The sequence below is a fragment of the Bubalus bubalis genome, chromosome 18, assembly GCF_019923935.1.
Source record: "Bubalus bubalis isolate 160015118507 breed Murrah chromosome 18, NDDB_SH_1, whole genome shotgun sequence".
Lineage (NCBI taxonomy): Eukaryota > Metazoa > Chordata > Mammalia > Artiodactyla > Bovidae > Bubalus > Bubalus bubalis.
Genome location: NC_059174.1, coordinates 13,770,803 through 13,786,498, shown reverse-complemented (window position 1 = coordinate 13,786,498; position 15,696 = coordinate 13,770,803). Strand labels below are relative to the sequence as shown.

General features: G+C 58.7%; 1 protein-coding gene across 1 annotated transcript in view; it reads left to right on the top strand.

Moving 5' to 3' along the window:
- The first annotated feature begins 442 nt into the window (after positions 1-442).
- Positions 443-15,696, top strand: part of CBFA2T3 (CBFA2/RUNX1 partner transcriptional co-repressor 3) — a 79,660-nt gene continuing 64,406 nt past the window's right edge. Inside the window, exon 1 of the mRNA XM_044931169.2 lies at positions 443-899. Coding sequence (XP_044787104.1) covers positions 812-899 — 88 coding nt within the window. The 5' untranslated portion in view covers positions 443-811. The remainder of the gene's footprint in view (positions 900-15,696) is intronic.

Sequence of the window (15,696 nt, the reverse complement as noted above, 5' to 3'; positions counted from 1 at the left end):
GCAGGGGCTGGCCAGAGTGGCAGGACCAGGATCGGACCAGGATCAGGCCAGGGCTGACCCAGAAGTCAGGTTCAAGGTTACAAGAACAGCTGGCCCTGGGAGGAGGGCCCTGGGGGAAGTCTGGCTGAGGTCAGGAGAGGGTGGAGACCCCCGGACCACCCCAGGCTGCAGGATGGGCCAGGCCAGAGAGGAGATAGGCAGGCGCGACTGGGCTAGGAGGCTTGGCCAGCGTGGACATTGTCCCTCTGTTGTTGATCTGTGCCCTCACGCCCCTCTGCACCACCCCAGGTCAAGGAAGCACGCCCAGTGGGCCAGGCTCAGGGTGGGTGGAGTGTCACCGGCTGGGCTGGAGGAGGAAGTTGTTGGGAAGTCAGAACGGAATTGCTGTGAGGGGAGGCCGGGCAGGGCTGGGCCCAGATGGTTCCTGTTGAGGAAGCAGTGGGCACAGCTGCACGGCTGCTCCCCGGCCCGCCGCACTATCACGGTGACACAGCTGGCTGCCTCGCCGCAGGCTGCAGGCGACCTCCCCCACTGGCGCCTCCCCAGGCCCGCCCTGCATCACATGAGCCCCTGAGGCCACCCGCCCCTTCCCCAGGCAGCTGCAAGAAGGCCTGAAGCAGTCTGGGGGACAGAGACCTCTAGTTCAGAGGAGCCCAGGCTGGCTGAGGCCTGTGTCTTTCCCTCGAGGGCCCACGAGGTTGAGAAAGGCACTTAGTGTGGGGCTCACCAGGCTCCACGCTGCTGCCCACCACGGGGCTGCCCACCTCCCACCTCAGCAGGATTCAGATTCCTGAACCCACCCTCCGGCTCCATGTCCCAGGCATCCCCTGTGCTGGACAGTGGGCCCTCGGCATCCACCAGCTGCTCAACGCCCCGGGGTCCCAGGAAGGGCGGTCCAGGTAAGGGGATGGAACCGGTTTGGGGGCGGAAGCAGCGCTGAGCAGGTGGCATGAGGCAGCGACAACGCCTTGCTGTGCTTCCCGGCCTGTTGACTCATGTCCAACATCAGCACAGCCTCCCACCAGGCACAGACCTATGCAGCTGGGGCAGGTGGCCGGGGAGGACCAGCAGGTGCCAGGCCTACGGGTGGGCCCCACCCAGAGGCAGACGCTGGAGGTGGAGGCTGCTCAGTGACTAGGGCCCCAGGACTCGGCAAGAAAGGTGGTGTGCAGAGCGCTGGGGACCCCTAAGACTTGGAAGTCAGAGGAGGAAACTGAGGCCAGATGGAGAGGGGCTGGTCCAGGTCCCCAGGAGTGAGTGGTGGTCCAGGACCTGCTCCGCCCCCAATGAGGAGCAACCTTCCAGGGCTCCCACCAGCAGAGCCAGTGCCAGGGAGAGGTGGTCGCACAGGGAAGACCTCCAGGGGCTGCTGACTGGGGGGTGTAGGAGGCTGTGGGCCCAAGCTGCAGGATCACCTGCCCGGCTCTCCCGGGACTCAGGGGCCCACAGAACTGCACACAGGAGGCCCCGCTCACTAGCCAGGGCCATGTGGCCATGGATTAGGAACACAGATCTGCAAGTCTCATTGCAGTAGCCTGCAGAGTGCAGGCAGGCCTGAGTCACCCCAGCACCCCAACCCTAGACAACCCATCTCCCCTGCAGAGGGACCACCTGCCCTAAGTGGGTCCCCACCTGTCCCAGCCAGGGACCCGAGGGCCAGCTCCACCTGGCACTCAGCACGTCCAGGACTGGGGCCCCAGGGTGTGCAAAGCCTGCCTCTCCACAGTCACTAGCGTGCTGCTGATGATTCTAAGACGTTGCCAGGGAGGCTCTAGTCACTGGCCTGGGATATGGCTGTGCTGCGCTCAGGCTGACCACAGCCTCTGGTCCCGTCCAGCTCTAGCTGTGACCACACAGCTGTCCCTTCTTCCCCAGGGTGGCCCTGCCTGAACCCCACTGTCCTGGGACCACTCGTTGCTCCTCACCTGGGACCAGTCCCTCTTCACCTGGGCCTCAGGTTCCTTGTGTGTCAGGCCCCATCCTTCGGCTCCATGAAAGGGTCAAGAAGCTGCTTCTCAAGGCCAGGGGTGGGCAGAGGGTAGCGGGTGAGGGTGTGTGAGCTGCCGGCCGTGGCCGTGTTCAGATGGATGGTGGCGTGTCCGCGTGGAAGGGGTCTGAGGCCGGGAAACGTGATGCACCTGCTGCGCTCACAATGTCACTCCAGGGGTTGGGCTGTGGGCCTCTGGAGCTTCCTGGGGCGCTTCACGGAGAGGAGGGAAAGCAGTGGGCATTTCGCTCATGCGTCGAGCTGGGGGCTTGCCTGGGCATGGGGTCTCCGTCCTGGGATTGCGGCTTTTAGGAACTTATGGCCCATCTTCTCTAAATCACCTGGCTCCATGGAAAGATACAGACACATGGGGAGACATCCAGCTCCCCATGCCCCCCCCAAAGGGGCAGAGGGCCCCCAGGTGCCAGACATCTCCACCATGGGAAGTGGCAGGTGGGGCTGTGCTGCAGTCCATGGGAGCCTGGGGGTCCAGGACAGGCCTTAGGTCAGTGGGTCTGTCCTGCAGGCTTCCCAAGAGTCTGCGAAAAGCTTTGAGATTCCAAACGTCAAGTAGCACCTAAACCACTAAAAGAATAGTAAGTAGTATCTTCTAAAGCTGAGTCTGTCTGTCTGAGAATGTGTGTGAACCCTGCGCTGCCCTCCTGCTGGTAGGAAGCGGGGGCAGTGCCGAGGGTGGGGGGACGACAGACCCGTGGACAGACCCACCCCTGCTGGTGCGTCCCCGAGGTGTGTGCGGCCACGGCAGCAGACAGAAAGGAACAGTGCTGGTTAGAGGGTGTTCACTGTACTCAGGCTTATTAGGTGCCCAGCTTCCCTGGCAGCCCAGTGGTAAGACTCTATATTCCACTGCGGGGGCTACGACCTTGCATGCCACAAGGTGCGGGCAAAAAAAAAGTGCCAGTCGTGTGTGCTAGGAGCTGAACCCCACAAACAAGAGGTGGGGCCAGCACATTGGCAGGGGTGCCTCGGGCAAAGGAGGCTCAGGGGCAGTGCCTGAAGGGGAAACTGAGTCAGGCCTGTTCAGTGTCACCTGGGAGGGACAGGGGAGTGACAGGGAGACAGGGAGTGTCCCATCACTGGAGGGTCCAAGCGAGGCAGCTTCGTGGAGGGCGCCATCCTGCGAACCTTGGGTCACCTGGCCACAGGGGTGGGGTTCAGAGGTCACCACCGTCACCAAGTGGCCTTGCCCTCCCTCCCCTGTCCCCCTCCTTCTGCCCCCACCCCCACCCCCTCCCCACTCCAGCCACAAGCACTTCTCTGGAACATTCTTTGTCTGGAATGCCGCTCCCTGCTGTATTAATTTCCTGGGAAGGCTGTAACAAATCACCACAAATGGGTGAATTACAACAGAAATCTCCTTCCAATTCTGGAGGCCAGAGTCTGAAATCAGGAGGGTTGCAGGGCCAGGCTCCCTGCAGAGGCTCCGAGGAAGGGTCCCGCCTGCCTCTTCCAGCTCCTGGGGGCTCCAGGCATCCTTGGCTTGTGGCTGCATCCCTCTCATCTCTGCCCCCATCTTAATGCGGCCTCTCCTCCTCTTCTAAAAAGTGGTTTTGGAATCTAGGGCCACCCCATTCCAGGTGACCGAGCTCCAACCATCCTGTCTGCGTTCCAGGCGGCAGGATTGGGGCAAAGGAGCCGATGGCCTGCATAGCTGCCTCCGGCACAGCCAGGCCCAGGGCTTGGGCTCATGGCCTCCAGCTGCCATGGGGGTCACGGAGCCTCAAGGGCTGCACCCTGCAAGAGGGGAGCCAGGTTATCAGAATCCGGCATGTTCTCTGCCCCACTGCCCGTCTGCCACCCCACTTTCTGATCAGCCGAGGCCCTTGGCCACGCTTTCAGGGCTGTCAGGAGACAGTCAGCTATGGATACTGGGGAGTTCATACTGGGAGGGCCCAGGGTGTTTGGGATTGGCGTGTGCCTGGGCAGACGGCAGAGTCCACAGCACCTCTCTGCAGTGTTGGACTGAGAACCGAGCCCCACAGTGACCGTCCATCTGCGTCTCTGTGCAAAGTACTGCGAGCAATTTGTCCTTTGACTTCTATACCATTGCCTCACGTGGGACAGCTGTCCTGTCCCTGCTCTGCTCACATCCTGCAGGGCTTCCTTCCCTTCCCCAGGCCCATCTCCACTTCTTGTTGACCACATGGTGCTGGGGGCTCCTGTGTCAGGATATCGGCTCAGGGCTGCTGAGCCCCACGTGAGGTTGTGACTGCCATCTCAGAAGAAGATACCAAGGTTCCGAGAGGCACACAGCAGGCAAGAGCAGAGGCGGGCTTGGACCCGGCTCTACTGACCCTACAGGATGGATGAAGGGCCAGATGGGAGTGGGGGCCCATTACGGTGGAAGGAGCCCTGGACACCTGCCAGATCAGTTGGTCCTGGCAGGAAACTGCTCGCATGATCACTGGGCAACAGTGTGGACAGTTTGAAGAGAAACCACTGACATAGATCAAACAGAGTCGCCCGGCCAGCACAGAAGTCTGGGGGACACTCCTTGACCTGAGGGGTGGGAAGGGAGGAGAGGAATGAGCTGAGAGAGGGGCCAGGAGAGGAACGGAGTGGGAGAGCCCTAGAGAGAGGACGGCAGGACAAATGCCTGTGTGTTCCCTCCATGCCCATCTCCTAGGGCCTCCTGACCTGCCCCAGGCCAGCCTCCAGAACAGGGGAGCAGGGGTGCAGCTTTCCCCCATCCCCCCATGCCCCGTGTCAGGACCCAGCGTAAGTCTGGGGAGGGAGGGCTGCACTCCACCCCAGGTCCTGGGAGGAGTGCATTACCTTGGGGTAAATGTGGAGCACTCTTTCCCTGAGACCTGCAGTTTCCACGCTATCCCATCCCACAATCCTGGGAGAAAGACTTTCAGGGGCAGCCAGCAGGAGGACTCCAGCCACCCACGTCCTCCCCATCTGTTAAACAACAAATCCAAACTTCAGAAGACAGAGCTGGGGGCAGGAGTGATGCCCAGGAGACAGGGTGCAATCCAGGTCAGCTTCCTGAAGGAAGTGGTCCCTTGGCGGGTAGCTAGAGGAGGCAAAGACTTTCACTTCTCAAAGTGTCTTGACTGAGAAGAAAGGCATTGGTGTTAACCTCTCACATCTTCACTTCCACAACTGCAGTGGCAGAGGAGAGGCCAAGGGAAGGGAAAGAGGGGCCACTGCTGGACTCGGGCTCATTCATGCAGGTGATGGGGCCAGGGGTAGGGCTGCAATGGCGCTAATCAAAGTCTCAGCATTAAAACCCCTCGTACAGTCTCACCAGCACAGCCAGGGCAGGCAGACATCCTGGGGCAGGCAGTGATCTGCAAAGAGTGGCCCAGAATGGAGGTGGCACCCATGGGGACCCCATCCAAGGGTCTTCTGGGGGTGGGGTGCTGACAGGCTCTTCTCATGGGGCTTTGGGGAGTCAATTTGCCATTCCGTGGTTTACAAGACTGAACTCAAAAAAAGTCAGGCCGGATCACCTCTCCTCTGTGTGCACGCCCTCTGGGGGCTTCCCCTGCCCACCTCCCATGCCCATTCCTCTCCCTCTATCCAGCTGGTGCATGGCCACCCACCAACACCCCAGACACCCTCCCGCCCTGGCACTGTTCCCTCCCCATGGGCTCCTCTTCGGTTTGGCTCCCTCCCACCCCCTCTTTAAGTCTTTGCTCTGGTTACCCTCCCCTCCCCTCCAACTTGTGTGCCCAGGCCTCCTTTCCTGCTGTTTCCCCTTCACTTTTTACTCTATCTGATGAAGGAAGCGGTTCCGTGTCTACCTAACCTGTCTCCCTGGTGTGCTGGCTCCGCTGTCTGCTTGCCATGGCACTCTCAGCACCTGGAGCGGCACTGCCGGGGTGCCCAGCACTGGGTGGTGAGTGCACCCCGTGTCCAGGCGACTCGACCACCCGCAGACAGCGAGTGCGCTGATCAGCACAGGGGCCCTGGCAAGTGGCTTGTGTTGGTCTCTAGATGCTAGATCACAGCTGCTGTCAGACAGGAGCTGAGGCCCAGAGACGGAAGTGACCTGCTGGGGGTCAGACAGCATGTGGCGCCAGGGCTGAGTTGGACCCAGGCCTGGGAATGAGACCAGGGCAGCCCGTCCCAGCCTCTCCCCACGGGCACCAGCATTCCCTCCCCCGCAGCCAGAGGCGTGGATGGTGCTGGACCACCTGCCCTCCTGTCTTCCCTCCCCGTGTCCTCTACAGGGGGACACAGGGCCCAGAAAGGGAAAGGGACTGCCAAGCCACAGAACACCCAGGCAGGTGGCTTATAAACAGCAGATGAGGAGGCTGGCCGTCCGAGATCACGTGCCAGCAGGTTTGATGTGTGGTAAGAGCTCCCTGGTCCACTGTGCCCCACCTCCACCAAGCAGCACTTCCAGGAAAGGCCCAGGGAGGGATGAGAAGGGACAGCGGCCAAAGGGGGATGCTGACTGCAGGGAGGGCAGGCACCTCCCGCCATCCTGGTGGGTCCTGTTGCCTTGGTAACACTGACCTGCTAACCATCCTACGTCCCAGGGATGGAGGAACCTTTTTGCTGACCCCCATCCCAGCACCTACTCAGCCTCAGAGCCCACCCAGGCCCATTCGTACCTCACCTATCTGGCCCTGGAGGACTGGGTCAGACACCCAGGGTGCACACATTCCTCCCCCAGTTCCTAAGCGGGAGCAGGGTGGGTCAGATGTGGACTCACCCACCCAGGCCAGCGTCTGAGCGGAGAATCCCTCAGTCGTGGCCACCTCTGCTCCGGGTGGGAGGGCTTGGGTGGCACTGCCGGGGGCTGGGCGATCCTTGGGTGATGACTGGGTTGCGTATCGTAGGCCTGCTCCTCGGACAGCAGAGGCTCAGGGCCTCTGCAGGGACAGAGGAGGGACTGCCAAGGTTGTTTCCCAAGGACAGGCTGCTCCCTGGAGGAGGGGGCAGGGTGGAGGCAGAGGAGAGGGCTGCTCCATTCCAGAGTCCTTCCTGGCCCTGGGCATGGCTTCTGCCCAGTAACCCTTCAAAGACACCATTGACCTGGCTGCACACATGAAGGCAAATCTGAGGGGCCAAGAAACCTACCCGAGGTCACACAGCAGTCTCCAGCAGGACTGGAGCTTCCCTCTCTGCCCAGCACCCTCCCTGGGAGGAAATGCACTTGGGTGGGGCCTCAGGAAAGGGACCCCCTTGGCACCTAGCACTCCAGTGTGGGAGCCACACCTGGCAGCCTAGCGCCTGGGCTGAGCCCTCTGAGAGCCCACGGTGGGGTCTGCTGGCTCCATGCCAGGGAGCTCCGGGCAGATGCTGCCGGCGCCCCAGTTGACAGCTGGACAGAGCACCGCCCCCGCTGATGCCCGAGGGCTGCCCACCCCAGGCCGCAGGGCAAAGCCCTGTGCTCCTTGCTACTCTGCAACTTTTAGAAAACCAGGCCCGGCCAGGTTCATGCCTGCCCTTGAAATGAGCTCGGGCTTTCTGAGGGCCACTCCATGCAACTGAGGGCTCACGGGGCAAGGGGGACTTTGACCATGGCTTTCACTCTGTGAGTGCAGCAAGGGATCCCTTCCTGAGAGGAAGCTCCAGGGGGCTTACAGCCTGGGGGGCTTACGGCCTGGGGGCGCTGGTGGACGAAGGCGCACATGTCAGACGGCAGAGGGTTGGGCCCCACCCGCTCACAGCTGCAGGAGCCGCACTGATGGACTGTTGTTGCCCTAGAGAAGTGACCAGTGTCCCTGGTGCCCTTGGTCCGGTGGACAGGGAACCAAGGCCTGGCCCTCATGCTGGCCAGGGGTCAGGGAGGCCACCCTGAAGATGCACCCTCTGGACCTGTCTGCTCAGGTTGGACCAGGTCAGAACCAGGAGGGGAGGGCCGGGCTGGAAACCAGCTCCATCACTTGCCCAGGACCCCACAGGCCTGTCTTCTCATCTATGATGTGGGGGTGGCAGCCAGCCCCCGAAAAGCTGGGGATAGAGGGGGAGGACCCCGGCACCCACCCGGCCCAACCCACCTTTCTCAGCCCTTGTAGGATCCTGGCTGTGACCCCCTGTCTGTACCCCTTCCCCAGCCAAGGCCCCTGGTGGGAATGAAGAAGGGGCCCCATGGAAGGAAGTAGGGATTCGCCCGCCCTGGGGTTCCCAGTGCTTCCTCCTTTTCTCCCAAATTGGGGTGCATTTTGAGTGCATGGAAAGCCCCGACCTCACAGGCCCTGGGAGGGGGCAGCATGGCAGTGGGGAGGCCAAGCAGGAGGGGCACTGGGATGCTTGCCTCCCAGGCTGACAGGGCCCCTCTGAAAGCTCAGGGGCTGTGGCTGTGGGGGTCTCCCCACACCCGGGTCCTCTTTTTAAGACAAAAGGTCTAAGGTTCCAGCCTCGCTGTGAGCAGAGCGACAGCACAGACACAGGAACCCCAACACCCAGACCCTAGACTTCAGAGAGATCACACTTTACTGAGGGGTCCCAGGGCCCACCTCCCCAGGACACTGCCCGCCACCCCAGCCCCACTGCTGACCGCACACCCACTCCTGCCAGGCAGCGCCTCAGCCTCTGGGCCAGGAGCCTCCCTGAGAGGCTCCATGTGCACGGCCCTCTCTTCTCCGCTCCTGTTTCTCAGACGGCCTGGACAGAAGGATGCATGGACAGACGCCATTCCACCCCTCCACCACCACAGCGTTTTCTAGACCCAGGGTCAGGACTTGATATTCTAAAGCAGGTGACAAAAAACTGCAAGTCAGAACAGTATAGTTCCAGTTCGCAGCCCCCAGGTGCATCGCACCCTGCTCCATCCTCTGAGGCCCAGGAGGCCGGACGAGGGACTCTGCTCAGCTCTGGCCCCTCGACCCGGGCTTCCTCGTCTGCAGCTCAAGGGGCTGTCCCCACCTGGGGGGCTCTCCAGGCGGGGGCCACCACTCGAAGCTGCAGGGCAGAGAGCACAGCTGGCTGGAGGGGAGACGGGAGCAGGCAGCTTCCTGTGGAAACTGAAACTGCCAGGTGCTTCCCTCCCTCCCACGGGGACCAGAGACAGCTGGACGAGGTCCCGCAGCCCTGCCCTGCCCAGCCGCCTCCCTTTCAGGCAAATGTCCGTGGTCCAGACTCTGCTTCTCACCCGTCACTACGGTGATGCACCTCCCTGAGCCCCTGACCCAACCCTCAGCACAGATGAGACCAGCCAGCCCTGAGGCTCTGCCACCCCCTGGGGCTGCCCGTCCAGCCAGAGACACCCTGGCATGGGATTTCAAAGTCTTTGGGCAAAAGCAGGATGCAACAGATACCTGAATAATCTCTAACTTGAATACAAGTGAAAATGATAACATTTCAGGTAGACCAGATTTAACAGACGATTTAAAGCTGATTTCTCTGCCAGAATATGAAACATTTCACACGCAAGCCATGTCCAGTTTCTACCGCACAGGCTGCTGAGCCTGCAGGACCTGGGAGACAGAGGGACCAGCCTGGTCGGCATCCACGGGGGGCCCCTGACATGCTGCCCGCTCCTGCCATTGGCCCACCTTTCATTTAAATTATGAAATAATCTGCCCACATCAGGAAAGCCCCATCCCAAGCAGGGGAAACAAGCTGTCACTTCGTCCCAGAGCTGCTCCCTCATTGCACTTCTTCATAAAAAGGAGTTGCTTGTAGATCTAGTGCCCCCTGACCTGGAGGCTGCCCCTCTGCCCCCACCCTGGGATCACTGAAAGCCAGGCTGCAGGTCCCGGACCCAGTTCAGGATGCCCTGCGAGGTCGGTCCCCCAAACTCGGCTCTGAATGCTCAATGTAAAATGGGGCCCGTGTCGCATGTCAGCACCAGAGTCGCCCACCTGTGGAACTGTCCAAGGAACTGTTTTATCTGCATGTCTTTCCCAGATACGTTGTAATTGTCTGTGTTTTAAATTGCTATATAGAAGTATTGAGTCCGGCAATCTTCCTTTTTCTCCCCATGATGATAGATAACACGGTATCAGCACTGGCGTGGCCGCGTTGCCTGGTGGCCCCCTGAGCCAGGCAGCTGGAGGGTGGGGCTGCAAGGTGACCCCTTACAGCTCCTGTTGAGAAAGGCCTTTTGTACAGTCACGTGTCCAGCGCAATGTTGGGCATTTCTGTAGGTTGTGAATCCCCGTGGCTGCTGGGGAGGCCCCACCCACGGAAACTAGCGTGGGTGGAGGTGGGGTGGCATCTGAGCACCGAGCCGGTGGAGGCTTTGGCCCACCTGATCCGACCTTTTCTGAACGTGGGCTCAGCGGTCATCTGGGTGAGGCTGTGGCAGGGAGTCTGGCTGTGATGAATAGAGGAGAGGCTGGTGTGGTCTCCCTCGCTCTGCACCTTCCCCTCCCCAACTCAAGCTCTGCTCCAGACCTTCAATGTGAGGCTTGGGTGGTGGAAAGTCCTGGTGGTATGGCTGCCAAGCAGCAGGCTTGAGGTCTCCAAGCTGGGAAACCCCACTCCAGGAAGCCAGAAATGGCACTCTGAGTGGCCCCTTGATGACGCTAGAAGGAAGAGGTGGCCAAGGGGACTTTGGTATCTGCCTGTTGGCCGCCTGAGCACCCCTCTCCGGGCCTCCCCCAGACAGCACTGCACAGAGGTGGCCATGGCCAGTCCTGGGGGAGTCAGGAGACTGCACTACTGAGCAGACACACGCGTGCACCCCTCAGCAAGCCCAGGAATACATGACAGGCCGTGCTGGAGCCCGGGCCTGGCAGGACAGCCTCCGCTGCGGAGGGTGTGCAGATGGGGTATTGCCGTCAGGACGGAGCCCAGAGGCGGGGGGTGGGGCATTTGTAACAGCAGGGCATGTTGCCGAGCTCTCCCTGTTCCCACAAAGGAGACATGTGAGCACCCCATTTCACTCCCACGGCCCTGCCATGTACTGGATGCCAGGGTCTGGCTTCCAAGCCAGGGGATCTGAGGCTGGCTCCGTGACTTTTGGCTGGCATGTTCCCTAAAATGTCTTTGAAAAATCAAGTCCCCTGTAAGGTGCTGTTTCTCACAAAGTGGCCTCACCCAGCTCAGTCACACCAGCCCTGGGCTGCTGCTTTTCTGTTGGGTGTGACAGGAGCCGCTGCCGCTGCAGAAGCTTTGGATGGTGACGGCTGGCTTCACCCCACACGCCGGCCGCGAAAAGAGTGACCTTAACACTCCTGCTGGCTAATGTGTGTGAGATGTGCGGTAGCGAGCGGGTGCCCCACCCCCTCGGAAGAAAGCAAGATGAGGTCGCAGAGGCCCAACTGGGGCCTCCAAGTGGGCATCTTGCTGCCACTGTTACTGAACCAACTCAGGTCCCCTGGCCCGCAGGCTGCAGAGCCCGTCCCATGATGCCGCGTTGTGATGAAGGAAAGTACCGTGTTTATTACAGGTGGCAAGCAAGGAGAGTGAGCAGCGCAAGCTCCAAAGACCCAGACTTGCCAATGGCTTTCAGGGAAGGGGCTTCAGAGGCCAGGTGAGGGAGGGGCTGCAGGGTGTCTGCACAGCTGGTGCACAGTTCTCAGATTGGTTGGCATCAAGGTGAAGTTTCGAGCATCATCAGCCTTCTGCTTTCCACCTGGTCTGGGATCTACATGCTTGTATCGGGAGTTTTCATCTAGCAGAGGTCTTGAAAACAACTTCAGAGTGTGTGTCAGCGTGCGGGTGTGCACGTGTGTGTGCTCAGTCGTGTTCGACTTTTTGTGACCCTATGGACTGTAGCCCACCCAGCTTCTCTGACCATGGGATTTCCCAGGCAAGAATACTGGAGTGGGTTGCCATTTTCTTCTTCAGGGGATCTTCCCGACCCAGAGATCAAACGTGCCTCTCCTGAATTGGCAGGCGGGTTCTTTACCACTGAGCCACTGGTGAAGCCCATGTGTGTCAGACCTTTATCCAGATTTTTCAGGGAAGTGGGAGTTCAGTGACTCTGCTCCGTGGCTGGTTTATAGTCTAAATTGTAATCAATTTCCAAGCCCAACATAAATTCTTTTCCTCTACATCTTCATATTTTGTAATCATTCACTCTTGAGTCAGACTTTTGAGACTCAGGGCGGCCTGGGAGACTAAAGCAAAAGCCGTTTATTTCAAAGAGCAGAGATCTTGGGGTAATCATTTGCTCTTGAGTCAGACTTTTGAGACTCAGGGTGGCCTGGGAGACTAAAGTAAAAGCCAATTATTTCAAAGAGCAGAGATCTTGGGGCCCGTTTGTGATTTCACCAGCATCTTCCTAAGACTGGGCGATGGTGCCAACAGTCTGGCTTGCAACATCTAACACTGTGTTTACCATCTAACAGGTCATGTGGTCTAGCGTGTCATATGTTTTATGCTGCATATATACTCGGGGCTTATTTTCATGGAAACCCTGAGGCTGCAGTTGCAGGTTTAGCACCTTGATTAGTGGAAGCGTTGCCCCAAAACCAAACTGTCCAGGCCCAGACAGGGAAGCCTGGTGTTCTGCAGTCCATGGGGTTACAAAGGGTCAGACACGACTTAGCAACTGAACAACAAGACTGACATTTGTCAGCTTTAATTCAAATAAGCATGTTATTAAATGACTCAGCTCGTCTCACTTTGGAATTCCACTGCTGATGTACATGGATGGATGGCAGACGGGTGGGTGGATGGGGAGAAAACGAAGGAAGCTGGAAGGCAGGTGAAAGCAAACTGTTGATAAGTTAAAAACACTACTCTTCTATGAAGAGTGTGTCTGTGTTTGTGTGATTGCTGAGGTAGCCGGCTGGGAGGCAAAGGCGACTCAAGGGAGAATGTGGGCGACATTCCCTCCCAAGAAGAGAGAATGCCGCCCCGAGACCCCTAAACACAGTCGGTAACGCACAGTCTTCACTATGAGCATAGATGGTTTGCAACTTGGAGGTTTCCTGCTGCTGCTGCTGCTAAGTCGCTTCAGTCGTGTCCGACTCTGTGCGACCCCATAGACGGCAGCTCACCAGGCTTTCCCGTCCCTGGGATTCTCCAGGCAAGAACACTGGAGTGGGTTGCCATTTCTCAACTTATAGTGTCTGGGGCCCAATCAGTGTCAACAGAAAGACATCCAGGATGCCCACTGGCCTTGGAAGCCTGACTGGACACAGGGACACGAGACTGGCGTTTCTATCAGAGGAAGGTGAGGAGGAGAGGAGTCTAGCTGGGCCTTTATGCCCTGAGGCAGAGCCTCGGGTGTGGTCCAGCCTGCAGAAGAGACTCACTGTTCACTGGAGGAGCGGCTCAGGAGAGGAGAGGTGAGAGGAGGGGGCAGACCACAGGCCTGGAAGGCAAGGACCCCAGGCCTCCGTCACGCACCTTTGGCCAGGTCTCTGGAGAATCTTAGACGCCTGCCAGTTGGGAAGACCCCAGCCACAGACCAGACCAGATTGCCTGCTGTTGTGGCATCAGGCTCCGCCGGGCGCCCCCCGGGCTAAAGGGCATGCAGAGGGCAACCATGCTCTGTGGGGCCCAGTGAGTGTGACCCTTGAAAGGTGGGTCCTGGAACCTGGACATGTTTCAGTCCTGGCGTGTGGACCTTCGGCAGCTTGGCCCCCTGGCTGACCTGGTTGCAGGTCACCTGGGAGCCTGCGCCGCTCTCTCAGCTCGGGGCAGGCCTGGCTCATCAATCCCAGTAGTTTTCTGTGGAGCATGGATGAGGTCTCGGCATCACTCATAGCAGAGTGCTCCCAGGGCTAGTCCTGACTGGTGGTCACACACTGTCCATGGGGAACAACTGTCCCCTCATCCACAGCTGGCACTTTAGTCAAATGGGATGAAAATGTCATGACCACATAAAACTGGGGCAGAGGCTTCCACCACTGATCATCGCTTTCTCTTCGAGTCTTGTCTTCGGACCACGCTTGGTTTGGATTGCTCTGTCCTGGGCGATGAGTCTCCTTTGTGCATGGTTTTACGGCAGGTTTTAGGAAGCCCTTCATTGGAAAAGACCCTGATGCTGGGAAAGATTGAGGGCAAAAGGAGAAGAGGGCAGCAGAGGATGAGACGGTTGGATGGCATCATCGACTCAATGGACATGAACTTGACCAAACGCCAGGAGGTGGCAAGGGACAGGGAAGCCTGGCATGCTGCAGTTCATGGGGTCGCAAAGAGTTGGACAGGACTGAGCGACTGAACAACAACAGAATTAGGAAGCCCTAGCGTCCCCAGAGCACAAGGATACAGCTATGTCCCCACCCCCACACCGCTCAGGACAAGCTCTCAGACAAGATGTGAAAGCTCTCTGGGATCCGTTACTTCATCCATGAAAAGTCAAATTTCAGATAAACAATATTTTCACATAAGTATATCCCAAATAATTCCTGGGAGACACTTATAACTATTCACTGCTTATCTAAAATTCAAATCTAACTGAGTATTAATCTGGCAACCCTCCCCACGAAGGATTTCAACCCTGTCTCCAACAGGATTGCATTCAACTACAAATAGCAGAAAACCCAACAGCAATAGAAACAGGGTTTGTTCGTCTTTGTCCACGTAACAGAAGCTCAGAAGCAGGTGGTCGAGGCTGGTATGGCCATCCGGGACACAGGCTGCTTTGCTCTTTCTATTCCACCTCCATTTACTAGTGGCTTCCTAGCTGCAAAGTGGCTGTACCACCTCCAGGCATCACGTCTGCCTTCCAAGCAAGAAGAAAGAGGAAGAGAGAAGATGCAGAGGACAAAACTGGACCAGCCCCTTCATATAAGGAAAAGCAGGCTTCTGCAGAAGCCCCAGGCAGCAGACTTCTGGTTTCGCCCAGGACAGGGGTCCAATCCCCAGTCTGAAGCACCTTCCCAAACCAGGACTTTCTGACTTCTCATTTCGCACCTTCTCTGCAGTTTTCAAACGGTCTCCGCACTCAAGTCTCCACCCTTTCACAGCCTGTCCGAGTTCACAGCACCTGCCACGTGCCCTTGGAGCCTGGCACAAAGTCTGCCCCTTTACGGATGGAAAAGGGTGGGCCTCCTTGTCCTCTGGGGCTGCACTGGTCTCTCCCCCGGCCCCCACCCTGGTCTCAGATCTGAGGAATGGAACTCCCCCCTACTCTCTCTGGGTCCTTCCACAACCAAACTAGTAAGTGGTGCCCAGGGGCTCTGGAAATGTGAGCGTTCCCACGAGAGAATCCTTGCTTGTCCACCTCTGCCACCCTCCCCTGCCTCTTCGTTCCGACACCCCCCCAGTAGAACTTCTCCTTTCCCTCGGAGCAGCCCAGTTCCCCATTCGTAGCCACCACACTGCCCTCAGCTTCTCCCCGGAGTTTCAGGTTCTGAGAGCTATTTCAGGTCTTCCTCCCACCCGCCTGCACCCCGGCCCTGCCTCTCTGCATGGACTGGCCACATGGAACTCCCTTCCCCAAGCCTCCAGACCCATGGCTGCCTGCCCCACCCGCCATGGTGGAGAGAGGCTGGACCGCGGCCCTCACCTGCCCCCTCTCCTGGGAGCCAGGGGTGACTGTGGTTCAGAAGGTGCCTTAATTCTGGGTCTGCTTTGATTTAAAAACAGCTTTCTTGAGATAACTCACAATAGTATACAGTTCACCCATGCAAGGTGCCCAATTGCAGTGGCTTTTAGTCTGGTCACAGAGCTGTGCAACCGTCACTGCCGTCTAATTTTAGAACATTTTCATCTCCCCTAAAAGAACCCCTGTGCCCCTCAGCAGTCACCCTCACCCACCCCTGTCTCCTCCTGTCTCTCCATCCGCCTGCTCTGGACGGTTCACATCAATGGGATGCTGTGATGTGCTGCCTTTGTGTCTGGCTCCTTCACTAAGCGTGATGCTTTCAGGGCTCATCATT